The sequence below is a fragment of the Gopherus flavomarginatus genome, chromosome 4 (genome assembly GCF_025201925.1).
Source record: "Gopherus flavomarginatus isolate rGopFla2 chromosome 4, rGopFla2.mat.asm, whole genome shotgun sequence".
NCBI lineage: Eukaryota > Metazoa > Chordata > Testudines > Testudinidae > Gopherus > Gopherus flavomarginatus.
The window spans coordinates 167,055,619-167,075,343 of record NC_066620.1 but is presented as its reverse complement, the minus strand read 5'-3'; the positions used below and the strand labels follow the sequence as shown (position 1 = coordinate 167,075,343).

Genomic DNA, 19,725 nt, shown 5'->3' with positions numbered 1-19,725 from the left:
GCTGACGCTGCAGCCAGGACTCTGGCCTCGGGAGTCACCATGAGGCGTATTTCATGGCTCCAAGTGTCAGGCCTCCCACCAGAACTTCAGTATACGATACAGGACCTGCCCTTTGACAGTCGAGGCCTGTTTTCCGAAAAGACGGACCCTAGGCTACAAAGCCTGAAGGACAGCAGGGTTACCATGCGCTCTCTTGGCATGCACACGCTGGTGACTCAGCGTGGGCCTTTCCATCCCCAGCCTCACCACCCGTACCCTCCACCTAGACAAAGGCAGGACTGTGGTAGAAGGCGGGGTAGGGCCGACTGTAGATGACAGTGAGGATCCCAAGGGGTCCAAAATCAAGGTCCCTCTAAACCACCTACGGGGCCAAAACCTAACTTTTGAAGTTACGCCCGAGGGTGGCGTACCAGTTACGTTCCAGGATCCTTTCCCTCCTTTTTCCAACCGCCTCTCCTTTTTCCTCTCTTCGTGGTCCCTCCTAACTTCAGATCATTGGTTCCTACACACGGTGGAACTTGGGTACCACCTCCAGTTTATTTCGCCCCCCTTCCACTCCCCCATCCTTGTCCCTCTTCAGGGACCCCTCTCACGAGCAACTCCTCTTACAAGAGGTGCAGTCGCTTCTTGCCATGTGAGCCATAGAGGAAGTGCCAAACGACAAAAGGGGCAAGGGGTTTTACTCCTGCTATTTCCTAATCCCCAAGGCAAAGGGAGGTCTCAGACCTATCCTAGACCTGCAAGAACTCAACAAGTTCGTGATAAAGTTGAAGTTCCACATGGTATCCCTGGGGGCCATCATCCCGTCCTTAGATCCCGGAGACTGGTATGCTACCCTCGACATGAAGGATGCGTATTTTCACATCGCCATTTATCCTCCTCACAGGCGGTACCTCCGGTTTGTGGCCAACTGTCAGCATTTCCAGTTTACAGTCCTACCGTTTGGCCTCTCTGCAGCCCCAGGAGTATTCACAAAGTGCATGGCTGTAGTTGCTGCCGCCCTCCGCTGCCGTCGGATACACGTTTTTCCGTATCTGGACGATTGGCTCATCGAGGGACCTCAGAGTCACAAGTCTCCTATCATGTGGGCATCGTCAAGGACCTATTCATTCGTCTAGGCCTGATGATCAACACAGAGAAATCTACTCTGGTTCCCACACAGAGGATAGACTTCATTAGGGCCATTCTGGACTCCAGTCTCACCAGAGCCTGCTTACCTGAGCCTCGGTTTCAGGCGATGGTAACAATTATCCGAGGCCTACAGAACTTCCTGACGACTTCGGCTTGCACGTGTCTCGGTCTCCTGGGTCACATCGCTGCCTGCACCTTTGTGACCAGACACGCCAGGCTACGCCTCCATCCCCTCCAATCTTGGCTCAACTCGGTATACCACCCGAGCAGAGACGCCATAGACATGATAGTCACCATTCCCCTGAGCATCATAAGCTCCCTCGACTGGTGGCTGATGCCCTCCCTGATGTGTGCAGGGATGCCGTTCCATCCGCCCCAGCATTCTATGTCCCTGACAACGGACGCATCATCTCTCGGCTGGGGTTCTCACCTCGGACATCTTCGCACTCAAGGCCTTTGGTCATCTCAGGAGCTGGCCTTGCACATCAATGTCCGAGAGCTGAAAGCAGTCCGCCTTGCGTGCCAGGCATTTCAGCAGCATTTGTAAGGCGGTTGTGCCTCAGTGTTCACAGACAACACAACGGCCATGTATTACATAAACAAGCAGGGAAGGACACAGTCTTCCCCCCTTTGTCAGGAAGCCATCCAACTCTGGGACTTTTGTATAGCCCACTCGATAGACCTGGTAGTGTCCTTCTTCCCAGGCGTTTGGAACACTCTGGCAGATCATCTCAGCAGATCCTGTCTTATGAGTGGTCGATTCATCCGGAAGTTATCCATTCTGTTTTCCGGAAGTGGGGATTTCCCTGCATAGACCTCTTCGCTTCCCGCGAGAACAGGAAATGCCAGATGTTCTGCTCCTTTCAAGGTCTCTCCTCGGGTTCCATCTCGGACGCCTTCCTGATACTGTGGATGGGCCAATTGCTTTATGCCTTTCCACCGTTCCCGCTGGTTCACAGGGTTCTGCTAAAGCTCCACAGAGACAGAGCTCGATTAATCATGATCGCTCCAGCTTGGCCCAGGCAGCACTGGTACACCATGTTGCTCAGCCTGTTGATAGCCAACCCAATTATCCTGCCTCTTCGCCCAGACCTCATAACTCAGGACCACGGCAGACTTCACCACCCAGACCTGCAGTCCCTTCACCTCACGGGCATGGCTGCTGCATGGTTAAGCCAATCAGAATTACGTTGCTCTGCCTCAGTACAACAAGTACTCCTGGGTAGCAGAAAACCTTCCACTCAGGCCACGTATCTGGCCACGTGGAAGCGCTTCTCCTGCTGGTGTGAAACGGAAAACGTTACTCCCACCGAGGTCCCGATCCCCACCATCTTGGACTACCTCTGGTCTCTCAAACAGCAGGGCCTAGCAATATCATCATTGAGGGTGCACTTGGCCGCTATCTCTAACTTCCACCCAGGGGAGAGTAGCCACTCAGTGTTCTCGCACCCTATGGTTTCTAGGTTCCTCAAAGGCTTTAAGTGCCTATACCCCCAGGTACGCCGCCCCGCCTTAACCTGGGACCTCAATCTGGTTCTATCCAGACTTATGTCTGCCCCATTCGAGCCACTAGCAACCTGCTCACTACTATAACTATCCTGGAAAACAGCTTTCCTCGTAGCCATTACATCAGCTAGATGAGTCTACAAGCTTCGGGCTCTCACGGTGGACCTACCGTATACTGTGTTTCACAAGGACAAGGTGCAGTTGTGACCGCACCCGGCGTTCCTCCCTAAGATGGTATCGGCCTTTCATGTCAACCAGGATATTTTCCTTCCGGTCTTCTTCCCGAAACCACACTCAACACAAAGGGAGCAACAACTGTAGTCCCTAGATGTTCGTAGAGCGCTTGCATTTTATATCGAGCGGACAAAACCCTTTCGTAGAACGCCCCCACTCTTTGTCGCGGTGGCGGACCGAATGAAGGGCCTACCTGTCTCCTCCCAGAGGATTTCATCTTGGGTGATGGCCTGCATCTGTACTTGTTATGACTTGGCTAATGTTCCCTCGAGCCGCCTCACCGCACATTCTGCCAGGGCCCAGGCTTCATCTGCTGCCTTCCTGGCTCATGTACCCATCCAGGAGATATGCCGTGCAGCTACCTGGTCTTCGGTACATACCTTTGCCTCTCATTACGCTCTGGTTCAACAGTCCAGAGATGACGCAGCCTTTGACTCAGCAGTTTTGCATTCTGCAACATCTCACTCCGACCCCACCACCTAGGTAAGGCTTGGGAAACACCTAATTGGAATCGATATGAGCAAGCACTCGAAGAAAAGACGGTTACTCACCTTTGTAACTGTTGTTCTTCGAGATGTGTTGCTCATATCCATTCCAAACCCGCCCTCCTTCCCCTCTGTCGGAGTAGCCAGCAAGAAGGAACTGAAGGGCCGTTGGGTCGGCAGGGGTATATATCTAGCGCCATGGCGGTGCCACTCCAGGGGGCGCCCATCAGACCCACTGAGTGTTGCTAGGGTAAAAATCTTCCGACGAGCGTGCATGCGGCGCGCACACACCTAATTGAAATGGATATGAGCAACACATCTCGATGAACAACAGTTACAAAGATGAGTAACTGTCTTTTGTATGTTGCACTTTCACAACAAAGAGATTGCACTACAGTACTTATGCGGTGAATTGAAAAATACTATTTCTTTTGCTTATCATTTTACAGTGCAAATATTTATAATAAAAAATAATATGCACTTTTATTTGAATTATAACACCGAATACAATATATATGAAAATGTAGTAAAACATCCAAAATGTTTAATAAATTTCAATTGGTATTCTGTTTAACATTGTGATTAAAACTGATTAATTTTTTTGAGTTAACTGCGATCAATAGACAGCCCTACTGAAAATCTTTTATTTATACCTGTTGTTAGTGATGTATAATTACAGGTGTAGAAGTGTGCAAGAGGTACTTTGGATTCCATTACACATTACTGGTTTTATATTGAAAAACCCAACTCCGTGGTTTAATGCAAACTAGTTTGTTTCCCTGAAGTAGCATAACTTCTGCTGATAAACTAAATCATATGTATTATAAGCGTTTAGGAGCTAAGTTCCTCTATTATTTTTGAAATCTATTTCAGTATGTACAGTGGGTTCAAATTGTGTATCTGCTTTTCTGACAGGACTTGCCAGATAGTATCCAAGTAGGTGGCAGGATATCACCTCACACTGTTTGGGAATATGTGGAAAAAATAAAAGCTTCAGGGACCAAGGTAAGGAAGAAACTTATACTTTAAATTAGAAGACCTTAAATGTCTGCTGCAGTGCCAATATTGTGTATATATAATGTTTTCAAACAGTTCTCTGTTGAAAATAGTATGACTTTATGTACACAGCAAAAATTGATACATAAGGCTGCTATCCTTTCATTGCTCAAATCCCTCTTGAAGACCCATTTCTACTGTGATGCTTAAATATAAATAAATCCAGTTTGAGGGTAGTTGATATTTTTGTTGGGACCTAAGGTTTGGAGTTGATAGCGTATCTTATCCCTCCTTCCTACTGTTCATTTCTGGCTTGTCACTCCTCCGTTCCCCTCTCTCCAGTTTTCACCCAGCTGAAGTCAATACAGACATTAGTCAGGCGGTTCTGATTTGCCCTTGTGTGTGAGAAGAGACAAAGAGTTCCTCCCTCTTCTTCCCCTTTCCTACGGTTCTTGCCTTTCCACTGTAGCAATTAATGATATATCTTAAACACTAAAAATAATGTAGAATACATATTCTTCTTCAAGTGATTGCTCATGTGTATTCCACATTAGGTGTGCTTGCTCGCCACGTGCACCGGTGCTGGAAGCTTTTCCTTTAGCAGTACCCATAGTGAGGGAGCCCCTCTGCGACCCCTGGAGTGGCGCCTCTATATCACGCCATAAAGGGGGCTGCGCACTCCACCTCCACCCTCGGTCCCTTCTTGCCGCCAATGAAGATAGTCGGAACTTGTGCTCCAGCTTTGCTGTAGTGTCTTCCTTAGTAGTACGATCTTCAACTGTTACTAGTTTCTCCAGTTAGTAGCCTGGCTTGGGGCATGCCCCGAGCCCCAAGCTTTAAGTCGTGCGACTCCTGTCACAATTCCATGCCTAGAAGCGATCCACACTCCGAGTGTCTTCACTGTCTGGGCAAGGCTCATATAAGTGAAAAATCTGTAAGTCCTTCAATTCCCGGACTAAACGCGAACGTGAGATCCAACTCTGGACTCTGCTTATGGAGTCGGCTCTGGCCCTGGCACTGGCGTGCTGACCCGACCCGGCGCCGGGCACCGCGTCCTCGGTGCGGAGCGAAGCCCCATCCACCAGTCGGCACCGCTCCTCTGCCAAGAAGCAAGGCAAGACCCAGCGGTGCCAAGACAAGGACAGGGGTAAGACTGGACCCGAGTTGGGCAACACGCGATCCGCCTTGGGACCCAGACCTCCGACTCGTGCAGAGTGGAGTACTCCGGCCCCGTCAGCATGTGCCTTCCTGACAATGAGGATTCCGTCGATGCCAGAGACAGCTCAGGCAGCGCGCGACATCCTCGTCATGCCAGTACCAAGTGGGCCGCCCGAGTTGGGGCCCTGGTCCTGAGGAAAGCCACTGCCGGGCGCCCACAAGCCCTCACCGGCCAGGTCGGAGGTTGAGGTTCCTGCTTGATCCGCGGGACCTTCCTGTAGCCCACTTCAGGTTTCCACTCCATTGTCGGGGTTGCCTGGGAGTGAGTCGCTGGAGTATTCCTCGGCCCCCAGGGGACGCAGGCACCGGGACAGAAAGTGTTGATGCTCCTCGTCCAACCACAGTGATAGCAGGTCGTGACGCCATCGGCACTGCCGATCATACCACGGTGCGTGCCATGCTCGGAGTGCATTCTGACAGTCACCAGCACCGCCGCGTTGTAGCCGCGGTCGCCAACGGGAGTCCAGAGAGAGTACCTCTGACATTTACGTCTCGTCATTGAGGTCTAAATCCTGGGGCTGGACCCGACATAGGTCTGCACGGGATGAAAGACTCCCACACCACCCTACAGACTCTTGGCCTGTATGTCTCGCAAGCCAAGGACAAACCCAGGCCGCAACCCTCGGCTCCCCCCATAAGGGGCAGATACGAGCCCCTGCCTAAAAGGCCTAGGGACCAGAGGCGCAGGTCACAGCGCCAGTCCCGTTTGGCCCCATGTCCCGGCCCCTCGAAGGGCAAGAGGCAAGGGAAGAGGCGTTTTTGACTCTTTGCGGGGAGCCACATGGCCTGTTGCCAGGGAAACCCCCCTGTTAATAAAGTTAGTTTTTGGCAACTGTTTATCGGCCTTCAGAGTGCACTGGTCCTGTATAATGTCGGACCAGTGGGTCCTCCGTACCATCTCCGAGGGGTACAGGCTGCAGTTCAATGCAATCCCACCACATCATTCTCCGTCCGGGGGTGTCCCTGGGGACCCGGAACATACCCTCCTTTTGAATCAGGAGGTGATGTGCCTTCTCGCCCTAGGCGCGGTGGAGAGGGTACCTCGGGAATTCCAGGACAAAAGGTTTTACTCCCAGTATTTCCTGATCCCGAAGGCGGGCTTAGGCCCATCCTCGACCTGCGGAATCTCAACCAGTTTCTGGTTTGCTACAAATTCCGTATGGTGCCCCTGACCTCTATTATTCCGTCCCTGGACCTGGGGGATTGGTTCGCATCCCTGGACCTCTAAGATATGTACTTCCATATCCACATTTTCAAGGGTCACAGGCGCTTCCTGGTAGGGACAGACCATTACCAGTTTATGGTCCTTCCCTTTGGCCTTTCCACAGCCCCCAGGGTTTTTGCCAAATGCATGGCTGTGGTGGCAGCCCACCTCAGGAGGAACGGGCTGCAGATATTCCCTTACCTGGATGACTGGCTGCTCAAGGGCAAGTCTCGGTCCCAAGTGCAGGCGCAGATGGAATTCCTGCTAGATACCTGCACGAGTCTAGGCCTAGTGATAAACAAGGAAAGTCCACGTTAGTCCCAGTTCAGTGCATACACTTCATAGGGGCGCTGTTAGACTCCCTGGTAGCCATGGCTTCCCTTCCCCGGGACAGGTTCAAGATGCTCAAAGGTCTCATCACCTCGGTCACGGCCTTTCCGGTGATGACAACACGGGTGTGCCTTCTAATCCTAGGCCATATGGCAGCGTGCACATCCGTGGTGCGACATGCCAGACTCAGGATGAGGCCTCTCCAACTCTGGCTGGCCTCTCTGTATTCCCAGGCCAGGGACGACCTGGACAAGGTTGTCACATTGCCACCCAATGTAGTAGCCGACCTGCAGTGGTGGTCCCTCCCAAGCAACATGCTTCAGGGTATCCCCTTCCGGGAACCCCCTCCCTCACTAGATCTGGTGTCAGACACCTTGGACTTGGAATGGGGAGCCCAAGTGGGGAGCTTCAAAACCCAGGGCAGACGGTCGCCCTCAGAATTGCACCTGCACATAAATGTCAGGGAGCTCAGAGCGGTGCGCCTGGCGTGTGTAGCCTTCAGCCGGCACCTAGGGGGGAAGGTAGTCAGAGTTCTCATGGACAATACGACCATGATGTATTATATCAACAGACAAGGGGACATGCGTTCCATGGCCTTGTGCCAGGAAGCCCAGCGCCTGTGGGAGTTCTGTATAGCCCGCAACATCCTTCTGAGGTCTTTTCACCTGCCCAGCAGGCGCAATACGCTTGCAGATCACCTTAGCAGGTTCTTCTCCCAACAACATGAGTGGTCACTAAACAGGGAGGTGTCCAGGCAGCTTTTCCTAGAGTGGGGCACTCCCCAGGTAGATCTGTTCGCCACCATCCAGAATCGCCTATGCCCACAATTCTGCTCCAGGGCGAGAGAGGGTGAAGGGGCGATATCAGACGCGTTCCTAATCCCATGGTTGGGCCGCCTGTTCTTCCCGCCCTTCCCCCTGATAGGCAGAGTCCTACAGAAGGTAGAGGCAGATGGGGCTCGGATTATCCTCATAGCCGCAGATTGAGCCCGTCAACATTGATACAGGACCCTCCTTCAGCTTTTAGTGGACCCCCCCCCCCCCCCGTGCAGGCTGCCTCTCCGACCGGACCTCCTCTCCCATGTCTCCTCCACTCCAACCTGGCCACGCTCCACTTGACAGCGTGGCTGCTCCGTGCTTGAATGAGGAGGTGTTCTGAGGATGTTAGACAGATCCTGCTCAAGAGCAGGAAACCGTCCACACATCGAACTTACCTGGCCAAATGGTATCAGTTCCCCAGGTGGGCAAGGGAGAGGGGTTCTTCCCCCGCCTCCGCATCTATCCAGCTTATCCTTGATTACCTCCTGTCCCTTAGGACCCAAGGGCTGATGCCCTCCTCTGTCAGGGTGCACTTTGCGGCCATTTTGGCTTTCCACCCCCCGGTGCAGGGCCACGCGTTGTTTTCACACTACATGGTCTCCCAATTCCTGAAAGGGCTGGATCGGGCATTCCCTTATGCTAGACGCCCGGTCCCGCTCTGGGACTTGAACGTAGTGCTGTCCCGCCTCACAGGGCCTCCATTTGAGCCCTTGGCCACATGTTCTTGGTCCCACTTATCGTGTAAAGTGGCGTTTCTGGTAGCTATCACCTCAGCCCGCCGGATCTCGGAGCTTAGGGCCCTGACCTCCGAACCCCTGTATACGGTCTTCCATAGGGATAAGGTCCAGCTCCGCCTGCACCCAGCTTTTCTGCCGAAGGTAGTCTTGGGTTTTCACATGGATCGTGACATCTTCCTCCTCGTCCTCTGTCCTAAGCCCTATGGCTCTAATGAGGAGCGACGCCTGCACATGCTAGATGTGCGTAGAGCACTGGCTTTTTACTTAGACTGAACCAGGCCATTCCTTAAATTCCCTTAGCTTTTCATTTCTTCTGCCGAGCACATGAGAGGGCGACCTTTATCCACCCAGCGGATCTCCTGCTGGATCACCTCATGCATACGCACTTGTTACGACCTGGCAGAGTTTCCCCTGCCTCCTATAGTGAAGGCTCATTCAATGAGAGCTCAGGCCTCGTCCGCTGTCTGTGTGGATCATGTCCCTATTCAGGACATTTGCAGGGCTGCTACGTGGTCCTCTGTCCATACCTTTTCATCGCACTATGCGATCATCTCCCAAACGCAGGGTGATGTCGGATTTGGTAGGGTGGTGCTCTGCCCTTGTAACCCTTAAACTCCTACCTGCCTCCATCAGGTACAGCTTGGAGTCACCTACTGTGGCATGCACATGAGCAATCACTCAAAGGACAGTTACCTGTTCCGTAACTGGCGTTCTTCGAGATGTGGTGTTCAGGTGTATTCCACATCCCGCCCTCCTTCCCCTCTGTCGGAGTTGTCTAGCAAGAAGGAATGAGGGTGGGGAGGAAGCGCGCAGCCCCCTTTATGGCATGATATAGAGGCGCGACTTCAGGGGTCGCAGTGGGGCCCCCCACTACGGGAAAGGAAAAACTAAGGGAAAAACTTGCAGCACCGGTGCTCGTGGTGAGCCCGCACACCTACTGTGGAATACACCTTAGCAACACATCTCGAAGAACGCTAGTTACGGAACAGGTAACTGTCCTTTGCTAAGGAGTGTTGGTAGAATAAAATATGAAATGTTCAAAATTTGGCATGCCTTCTGAAAAAGCTGGTATACAAGAATCAGCAGACAGAGAAAATATTTTATTTTTTTGTCATGTACAATCAGTAATTTTTTTTTCTGGAAGCTTCTCATTCTGTTTTCTCTTAATGCTTCAGAGAGACTTTCCTCTGCTGTCTCCTAATCTTGTGTCTCTATTTTGTCATCTCTTTTTCTAGTCAGTTGTTTCCCCTTTTCTGTGGATTGTATATTTACTTGAAGACCAATCACTATTAAAATTTACTTTAAAAAACACAATTTGTAAACACTTCACACTACCTTTTTTCCTTTTTTAAACAGGAAATTTGTGTAGTTCGCTTCACCCCGGTAACTGAAGAGGATCAGATTTCCTATGCTTTGCTGTTTGCGTACTTCAGCAGCAGGAAGCGTTATGGTGTAGCTGCCAATAACATGAAGCAAGTGAAGGATTTGTATCTTATCCCTTTAGGTGCCTCAGACAAAATTCCACATCATCTTGTACCTTTTGATGGACCTGGTAAGTACAATACAGAGCTTGGAAATTTACATATAGTGGCACCTCCCCCATGAATGAAATATGAAATGTACCTGAAAATTAAAGTTTAACTTTTTAAGTTATAGCAGTGCTTTTGAGCAAACTGTGTATTGTGCATCTTATTCGAATAAAACATTACTGATCATCCTGGTGTTATGAGAATGCTCTGTAACAGATTGGAAACCAGTTTCCAACCCATAAAATTATTTGGATTAATGTGTTTAAATATTTAATCCGAAAAAAAGGCTTGTGATTAATGTTTAACCCACACTGCCATGTGGCAGGGGATAGAGGGAAAGGTGAGAGAAAGTCTGATATTTATTTAGTACAGCTCAGTGAATAGAGTGGTGCAAGTGACTTCTGGAAGAGGTTTATTCACATTCACTCTGATTTATTTTCGTGGATGCTGTCATGTAGTTAAACCCTATATTGAGTCAAAAAAAACCCTTTTTAGTTAAACCAGGTCTAGTTTCTTGTTTAGACAAAGGCTTTAGGTGAGGGAAGGGCAGCTTGAAGAAGTGAACCCATAATGTTTAGGCATTGTGAAGTCATGTCTGTGGTTCCTTGGTCCTGCTTGGGGCCAACAGTAGTGTGAGTCTGAGGCAGCTTTTATAGATACTGAGGGTTCTGGATTGTGGGGAGGAAGACTCACCTGTATGTGCAGCTTTGGTGCCCAAGTCCGCTGCAGCGGTGGTCTGTTAAGTCTTGTTGAAAGTCTCTGGGTAAGGATAAAATGGGTAAAAAAACAAGGGTGATGTCATGGTAGAACAAGAGGTGGATGAGGCTTTAAAAAAAAATATTGTAACAAAATCATCCAAAGCACAGGACTTGGTGGTGATGCGGAACTTCAGCTACCCAGACATCTGTTGGAAAAGTAACACAGCAGGGCACAGATTATCCAATAAATTCTTGGAATATATTGGAGACAATTTTTTATTTCAGAAGGTGGAGAAAGCTCCTAGGTGAGAGGCTGTTCTAGATTTGATTTTGACAAATAGAGAGGAACTGGTGGACAATTTGAAAGTGGAAGGCAGCTTGGGTGAAAGTGATCATGAAATGATAGAATTCATGATTCTAAGAGGAAAAACAGTGCAATAAAGACAATGGATTTCAAGAAGGCAGCCTTCAGCAAACTCAGGTAGTTCGTAGGTAGGATCCCATGGGAAGGAGGTCTAAGGGGAAAAACAGTTAAAGAGAGTTGACAGTTGTTCAAAGAGACATTTTTAAGGGCACAAGAGCAAACTATCCCATTGCATACGAAAGATAGGATGTATGGCAAGAGACCACCGTGGCTTAACCAGGATATCTTCAGTGATCTGAAACTCAGTAAGAGACCTACAAAAAGTGGAAACTAGGCTAAATTCTAATGGATGAATATAAACAAACAACACAAGCATGTAGGGACAAAATTAGAGAGACCAAGGCACAAAATAACATTAAACTAGCTAGAGACATAAAAGGTAACGAGAAAACATTAGAAGCAAGAGGAAAACAGAGGACAGGGTAGGCCCATTACTTGATGTGGGGGGGAAACAATAACAGAAAATGTGGAAATGGCAGAAGTGCTAAATGACTTTTTTGTTTGTTTTCACCAAAAAGGTTAGTAGCGATTGGACATCTAATATAGTGAACGCCAATGAAAATAAGGTAGGATCTGAGGCTAAAATAGGGAAAGAACAAGTTAAAAATTACTTAGATACGTGTCTTCAAGTTGGCAGGGCCTGATGAAATACATCTTAGAATACTCAAGGAGCTGACTGAGGCGATACTTGAGCCATTAGTGATTATCTTCGAAAACTAATGGAAGACGGGATAGATTCCAGAGGACTGTAAAAGGGCAACTATAGTGCCAATCTGTAAAGAGAGAAATGAGGACAACCTGGGAAATTACAGATTAGTCAGCTTAACTTCAGTACCCGGAAAGGTAATGGAGCAAATAATTAACCATTTTGCAGACATCTAGAAGATAATAAGGTGATAGGTAACAATCAGCATAGATTTGTCAAGAACAAATTGTGTCATACCAACCTAGTAGCTTTCTTTGACAAGGTAACAAGCCTTGTGGATAGGGGGAAAGCAGTAGATGTGGTCTATCTTGACTTTAGTAAGGCTTTTGATACTGTCTCACATGCTCTTCTCATAAACAAACTAGGGAAATACAACCTGGATGGAACTACTACAAGGTGGGTGCATAACTGGTTGGAAAAGTGTTCTAGAGAATAATCATCAGTGATTCACAGTCCAGCTGGAAGGGCATATTGAGTGGGGTCCTGCAGGAATCAGTCCTGGGTTTGGTTCTGTTTAATAGCTTCATCAATTACTTAGATAACAGCAGAGAGAAGACACTTATAAAGTTTGTGGATGGTACTGCGCTAGAAAAGGTTGCAAGTGCTTTGGAGGATAGGATTCAAATTCAAACTGATCTGGACAAACTGGAGAAATGGTCTGAAGTAAATAGGATGAAATTTAGTAAGGACAAATGCAAAATACTCCACTTAGACGGGAACAATCAGTTGTGCGCACACAAAATGGGAAATGACTGCATAGGAAGGAGTACTGAAGAAAGTGATCTAGGGGTCATAGTGGATCACAAGCTAATTGAGAGTCAACAGTGTAGTACTGTTGCAAAAAATTCTGTAAACATAATTCTGGGAAGTATTAGCAGGAGTGTTGTAAGCATGATGTGATAAGTAATTCTTCTGCTCTACTCTGTGCTGATAAGGCCTCACCCGGGAGTATTATGTTCTGAGCACCACATTTTAGGAAAGATGTGGACACATTGGAGAAAATCCAGAGGAAAGCAGCAAAAATTATTAAAGCTCTAGAAAACATGACCCATGAGGAAAGATTGAAAAAAAAATGGGTTTGTTTAGTCTGGAGAAGAGAAGACTGAGTGGAGACATAACAGTTTTCAAGTACATAAAAGGTTTTTACAAGGAGGAGGGAGAAATATTTTTTCTCTTTAACCTCTGAGGATAGGACAAGAAGCAATGGGTGTAAATTACAAGGGAGGTTTAGGTTGGACATTAGGAAAAACTTCCTAACTATCAAGGTAGTTAAGCACTGGAATAAATTGCCTAGGGAATCACTGTCATTGGAGCTTTTTAGGAGCAGGTTAGACAAATACCTGTCGGGGTTGTCTAGATAATACTTAGTTCTGCCATGAGTGCAGGGCACTGAACTAAAAGACCTCTCGAGGTCCATTCTAGTCCTACGATTCTATGATTCTCTGTTCCCATTTCTGGGAAATGATTGTGGGTGTAGAATGTTCAGTAGAACAGCTGGCACTCTTCCCTTTAATGTCTATTTGTTTCAGTTCTTTATTCTGGCAGTTAATATTGTGAATCCCTACACATACAAAAATCTGAATAAACCTCAGTTGAATCGTTATTATTTTAAGTGAAACTTATGAGAAATTATATGCTAAAAAATCACAGTTGTCATCTGTAACTAATATTCATGTATACAAGTGCTAAGCTGTATACTTAGATTTTGCATTCCAAGTCAGGCATTTGAAATTTTTACTCTTTTACATAGCAGCAAGGCTTAGCCAACCTAAAAATATATACTTATATTCTTTATGGTAAGACTTGTTTGTGTAGAGCTGGTTTTTTAGGCTGAACAACCTTGACATTGACCCTTTGAAAATAATGTATTTGTTATGCTATTTTTATATTCAGTTTTCTTCTTAATGAAAACATGGATGCTCCAACCAGACCTGCTTTTGCTTGGCCATTTTGATTATGCTGGAGCCCTGGAAAGGGGAGTTTGTGCCACCAAAGGGTTTCCCTGGGCTAAATTTATTTAAATATGAGGGCAAGAAATTGACAGTGTTTGTGTTTTGATTGTGAAATAGCCATTACCTATATTTAAGCCAGTCCTTCTGGATATCAAGATTACTTATGCTCATTTTAGGTATATTTAAAAATATCCCAAATTAAACCTTTTGCTATGTTTTAATATGATGCATTGTTCTGCAGAGTTGATGGTAAGCTTGCATTATCATTGCCTATATGGTTGACTCAGATCGCTAAAAGGAGACCTCCATTTTTAAGGGAACCTAAGTTATCCCAAACAAACTACCTGATGGGCAGAATTTGCCTCCTATGAGGCAATGGCATGAAAATGAAGTGCACTGCTTGAGCAGCTGTCTGGTTGCCTTATGCCTTTGAAACACACAGTACCTTTAGATACGGGAGAGAGCTTACTGGGAAGCAGTCCTTGCTATGTCGTTGAAGAAGTGTAACTAATTTTTCACATAGAACAGCTCTCTTGGGTGAAGGGGGCTGATGGGACCCAAAGAATGCTATAGACATATGATAGGTTATTCTTTTATTAAAATGATTCTCCAAATAAATGTATTTCATTTATTAATTGCTTTTATGATTTTACATAGGGATTGAAATACATCGACCGAATCTGTTGCTGGGTTTGATAATTCGCCAAAAAATGAAGAGACAGATTAGTGCTAGCACTAGCCTTGTGGATGAAATCCCTGAAAATGCCCCGAGTAACTTGCCGCCAGAAAAAAAAAGCAAACTGAGCAAACCTGAAGTCTCTAGTACTGAAGTAGTAGTAGAAGAAGAGGAGGAAGAAAATGATTTTTTTAATTCCTTCACAACTGTGTTACATAAGCAGAGAAATAAGCCTCAACAATCTAATACAGAAGAAATGCCAGCAGTTATTGAACCTGTAGTAGAAAGCATCAAACATGAGCCACCAAAGCCACTGAGATTTCTTCCTGGAGTTCTCGTTGGATGGGAAAATCAGTCTTCTACTCTTGAACTAGCAAATAAACCACTGCCTGTAGATGATATTCTTCAAAGTCTTTTGGGTACTACTGGACAGATATATGAACACCATCAGTCAGTGGTGGACCAGTGTGCTAGTCAAGAAATACCTTTATTTGCTGAACAGACAAGCTTAGAAGAAGAAAAAATGAATGTTGCTGAAGAAACTGCTGATGAAGTTATAGAAACTAAGACTAAACTAGATGATTTACAAGAATCCGCTGATGTTACAGTAACAATGGACACACCAGTTGCAGAGACCTCATGTTCTGCGGGAACTGTAGGAACTCTGATAAGTTTAAGTCTTAAGGGAAAACCACCAGATGTTTCTACAGAAGCATTTTTAGCAAACTTATCTGTTCAGTCACAGAGCAAGGAAACTGAGGAGTGTAAAGAAAATGATCCAAAGTGGCAGCTGTATGACACAGAGAATGTTTTGCAAGAAAGCAAAAGGACCACAAATTCTAGTTTCTCCTCTTCCTCATCAAATGCAGGTAAAGGAAGTGGTGATAACAGTGTTAACATAGGTTCTTCTGAAAGTATGATTGCTAATACTTCCAAATCTCCACAGTTTATTAATCTTAAAAGGGACCCAAGACAAGCAGCTGGACGAAGCCAACAGATTAATGCTTCAGAAAATAAGGAGGGGGATACTAACAGAGATGAAGAAAGACAAAATATACAGTCAGACATCGCTGGAAGTGAGCAAATGGAGATAGAGAATAAACAGTCAGGAGAAAAGGGCTTAAACGTGTTTCAGAGTGGTAGTCAGACATCTGAGATGCAGTGTACCTCTGCTCCAACTAAAACAGATAATGTATGTGCTTCACAAACGGAAGAGACAAAACACTTACAGGAAGATACACCGATGAAAAATATTGAAACAGTACACTCATTTAGAAGAGGACCAGCAACAACCTCATCTCATTTTGAAAAAGAAAATTCTTCTCATTCTGAATTCACTTCCAAAGTCCCCAGTCCAGTTATGAGTGGAAACTTCCCACCAGTTAGACCTCAGCAGCACAATTTTCAGCATCTTAAATCTAATCTACCAGGATTTCAGTTTCAAACACTTTCACCTCCTAACTTCCCCCCCCAGAACAGCCCCATGTTTGGATTTCCTCCTCATCTGCCACCTCCACTTCTTCCTCCTCCAGGTTTTGGTTTCGCTCAGAATCCTATGATGCCATGGCCACCTGTTGTTCATTTGTCAGGTCAGCCACCACATTATGTTGGACCCATTGTGCAAGGGCCATTGCTGGCTCATAAACAATCAAGATTTCCAGGGCCAGAAAACTTTTATCAGAGTAAAGACAATAAGAGACCAGAAAGACGTCATAGTGACCCTTGGGGCAGACAAGAACAACATTTAGAGAGAGGGTTCAGTAGGGGAAAAAGTGATCAGCATAGACAAAGGTTTTATAGTGAATCCCACCACCTAAAGAAAGACAGACATGAAAAAGAGTGGAACAGTGAAAAATACTGGGAACAGGATTCTGAAAGGAATAGACGGAAAGACAGAAACCAGGAAAAAGAGAGAGAGAAAAAAAGCAGAGAGGAAGGACATAGAGACAAAGAGAGGTTACGACTGTCACACAGTGATAGGGGATCTGATGGAAAATCCTCCAGGGAGAGTAGAAATCCAGAAAAAAAGATAGATAAACCTAAAAGTGAAGAACATTCTCATGAAAAGGATAAAGAGAGGGAGAAAAGCAGGGAGAGACATAGAGAACGAGAAAGTGAAAAGAACAGAGACAGACATCACAAAGACAGGGACCACAATGACAGAGCTAAAAGCAAAAGGTAAAAAGAGCAGGCAGTCTTTCAAAATCCTATTTAAATAATTGTTAGTTGTGTCCTAAAGTTTTGTAAAAATGCCTGCTAGGATTGTGCCATCTTTTTTTATTCATTGTTGGTGTTTTGCAAAAACAAGTCTGTGTTTTGGTACAAAGCTGTGTACCAATACTCATCTTATTTTACATTATACCAACTATCCCTAGAAATAGGAGTTTAATATTTTTCAGAATTTTACATTGCTGTATATTCAAAATTTTAAAGATTTCTTTTATTAATATGCAATAAAGGCTTAGAAATTTCTTAGTTGATGAAGTTGGCTTTAGTCAAGTATGCATTATAGTTGCTGCCTTTGGTAATTTGTGCTCTCTTCTGTTTTAAGATGCTCCAGTAAATTTAAAAATGAATTTCAAATAATAGCCTTGTTTTTAAATTGCACTGTTTTTGAGGACTGTAGCAGAGTCTTAGTAACCCTTATACATTACAACACAAAATACAACATATGTTGAGTGGTGTGAAGTTTTTTTAATGATTCAGTAATACAATAAAAGAATTGAGCAGTATCTCCAGTAGTTATCAAGTATTTCTCAAGCATCTGAAGCAGTCTGTGACCAGAAATTAGAAGGCTGAGCTGTCCAAATGTTATTGCTTTAAACTGCACTTGTTTTAATAAGAACATTTTTTAAACTATATTCTTTAAACTATGATTTGTTACTAGTCAGTTAATTTTCCCATAATTTTTCATGCTTCAAAAACTTGAATACCTAAGCTTGTACATTATCTTGTGTTTTGCTATCCTTTTTACTGTAAAATGTAAATATTTTAAGGGATATTTTGATTCTAAAAATGATAAAACTTTCTCACATACTTTGTGTGTTTGATTTCATAGGTATGAAGCAGTAGACTAAAACAATATAACAAACAAGATGTAGAATGACTCTTGTAGCTTTGTTTTACACTTCATAACTAGTGATTTTTTTTGACCATGTCAGGGCTTTTAATAAACAGAGCAGTTCAGATTTTATGGTGACTGGCATCCACTGATACTTTTTTTTAAAACCAAAATATTACTCTCTCTCATACTTCCTGGAAAAAAAAATACAGTATATTGCTCATTTTGTTGAATCTGCTTTTGAAAAACAAATACTCTACCATTACATTATTCTGTCCATCACACTATTTTGCAGAATTTGGTCTAATTATTTTTACTTAAGAATATTGTGTATAAAGAAGTTTGAATACATTGCCTTACCTATGAACATAGCTTTTTGCACTTTGGTGTAGAATAAACCTCTTCTTTCCAATAACAGATATGTGATTAAAAGACAATAATTGTTAACTTTTTAAATTGGTCATATTTAAAAGTAGCTTATTTGCAGACATTGCACATAGCTTTACAGACAAATTAAATAAGGTTAAAATTAAAAATGTTTTATACCAAATAAAGGTGGTGGTAGCTTTTATTGTATAATTATTCCTAGGCCAATAGTCTGAAGATTCACAAAATAATTTCTCAACTACATTAGGAACTGAAAGCCATAGTTAGAACCTTAATTTAAAAATCCTACATGGCCTATGGTCTACAGGACTCAAACCATTCTGTTCAAAATTGGTTCAATAACTGAAGTGGTGGTTGGGCTGTTAATTCCATGGGTGGTAATGAATTGCAATCATTGTGATGATGCTTAGCATTTCAGCAAATTTGGGTTCTCTCAGCAAAGATATCTAAGTTTAAATATCCTTTTCCTTTGAGGGTCTATCTGCATAATACCATTCCTTTATATTCATTTTTGAAGTAGGTAATGTGCTTATTAGATTTATATTCTGATTTAAAGTGGTGACGTTTATGAGATTGCGATTTACACAATTTCAATATCTGTACTAGATGTCTGTTCTATAGGCTTTCTTTTAATCTGCCTATTAGTAGTCTTCTTCCCAATCTGCTGGTACTAACAAGCCACCTCGTATTCTGTTTGTATCATAAAAATAATTCAGTACCAGTGAAACTGAACTGCTACTCTTAAAAAAAAAAAAAAAAAAAATTAGCATACCTAATTATGTTAGGATCGTTTGCTTGAAAAGGTAATTTGTGGACATGATAGTTTGGCCCATGCTGCATCACATTGTCAAAAACTTGCTAAGTGGATATAGCGTAACAGTGGTGTCCAACATGTAGCTCTCAGCTGTGGCTTTCAAAGACGCCTGTGTTAAGAACATTTTTAGTTGATGACAACTGGGAAATCTGTTCCCGGAGTCCTGCCCTTCAGTTACTAAACTGAAGTGTTTGAATAGATCTCATCACTATAGAGCCGTACTATAGAGTGCTGCCTCCCCAGTTTGCCTCCCATATTCTCCCCTGTAGCCATGGGAGTTCCTCGGGTGTGAGCTGGGGGTGTTGTGAGCAGCTGTTAACTGTTCCCCTGCTGCATCACATGGTGGGAGAAGGGGAAAGAGTAACTGGTTACTCCATTGTCTGGCTAGCTGCTAGGCGGTGAGAAGAGAGCAGGATAGATGGCTCCCTTCCCCTCCCACCAAGAGGTAGCCTGGGAAAGGGAGGAAAAAGGAATAGCTGAGAACCAATAACCTTCCTAATATACCTGTTACTCCTCCCTGCTTCTTGGCACCAGTTATCCTAGTAGACTTCTTTAACTTGCTAAATGGCAACAGTTCATTGGGGGGTAGCTGGAAGGCAGTATTCTTTAGCTACTCTATTTCTGATATGTCTACTGGGAAGAGCGAGGCATAGGAACCTCTGTGCTCATTGAGGACAATCTTACACTGGAGAAATCTCCAGCAAAGGACTTGTGAGCAGTTTCCGCTTCCTTTGCATTGTCTGAACAGCATAAAGATATGGACCAAGCAAGTGTCTGTCCCACAGTATTGACTGTTGTCCCTTAATATTTAAGAAATAG

The 19,725-nt window shown here is 44.9% G+C and overlaps 1 protein-coding gene across 7 annotated transcripts in view; it reads left to right on the top strand.

Annotated features, from left to right (window-relative positions):
* Positions 1-17,843, top strand: part of PHF3 (PHD finger protein 3) — a 90,892-nt gene extending 73,049 nt beyond the window's left edge. For 6 of the 7 annotated variants that reach the window (XM_050950515.1, XM_050950516.1, XM_050950520.1 and 3 more), the window contains 3 exons: positions 4,272-4,361; positions 10,016-10,211; positions 14,626-17,843. In XM_050950515.1, coding sequence (XP_050806472.1) covers positions 4,272-4,361; positions 10,016-10,211; positions 14,626-16,826 — 2,487 coding nt within the window. In that variant the 3' untranslated portion in view covers positions 16,827-17,843. The remainder of the gene's footprint in view (positions 1-4,271; positions 4,362-10,015; positions 10,212-14,625) is intronic. The other variant, XM_050950518.1, reaches the window with a different exon arrangement.
* Positions 17,844-19,725: the final 1,882 nt, after the last annotated feature.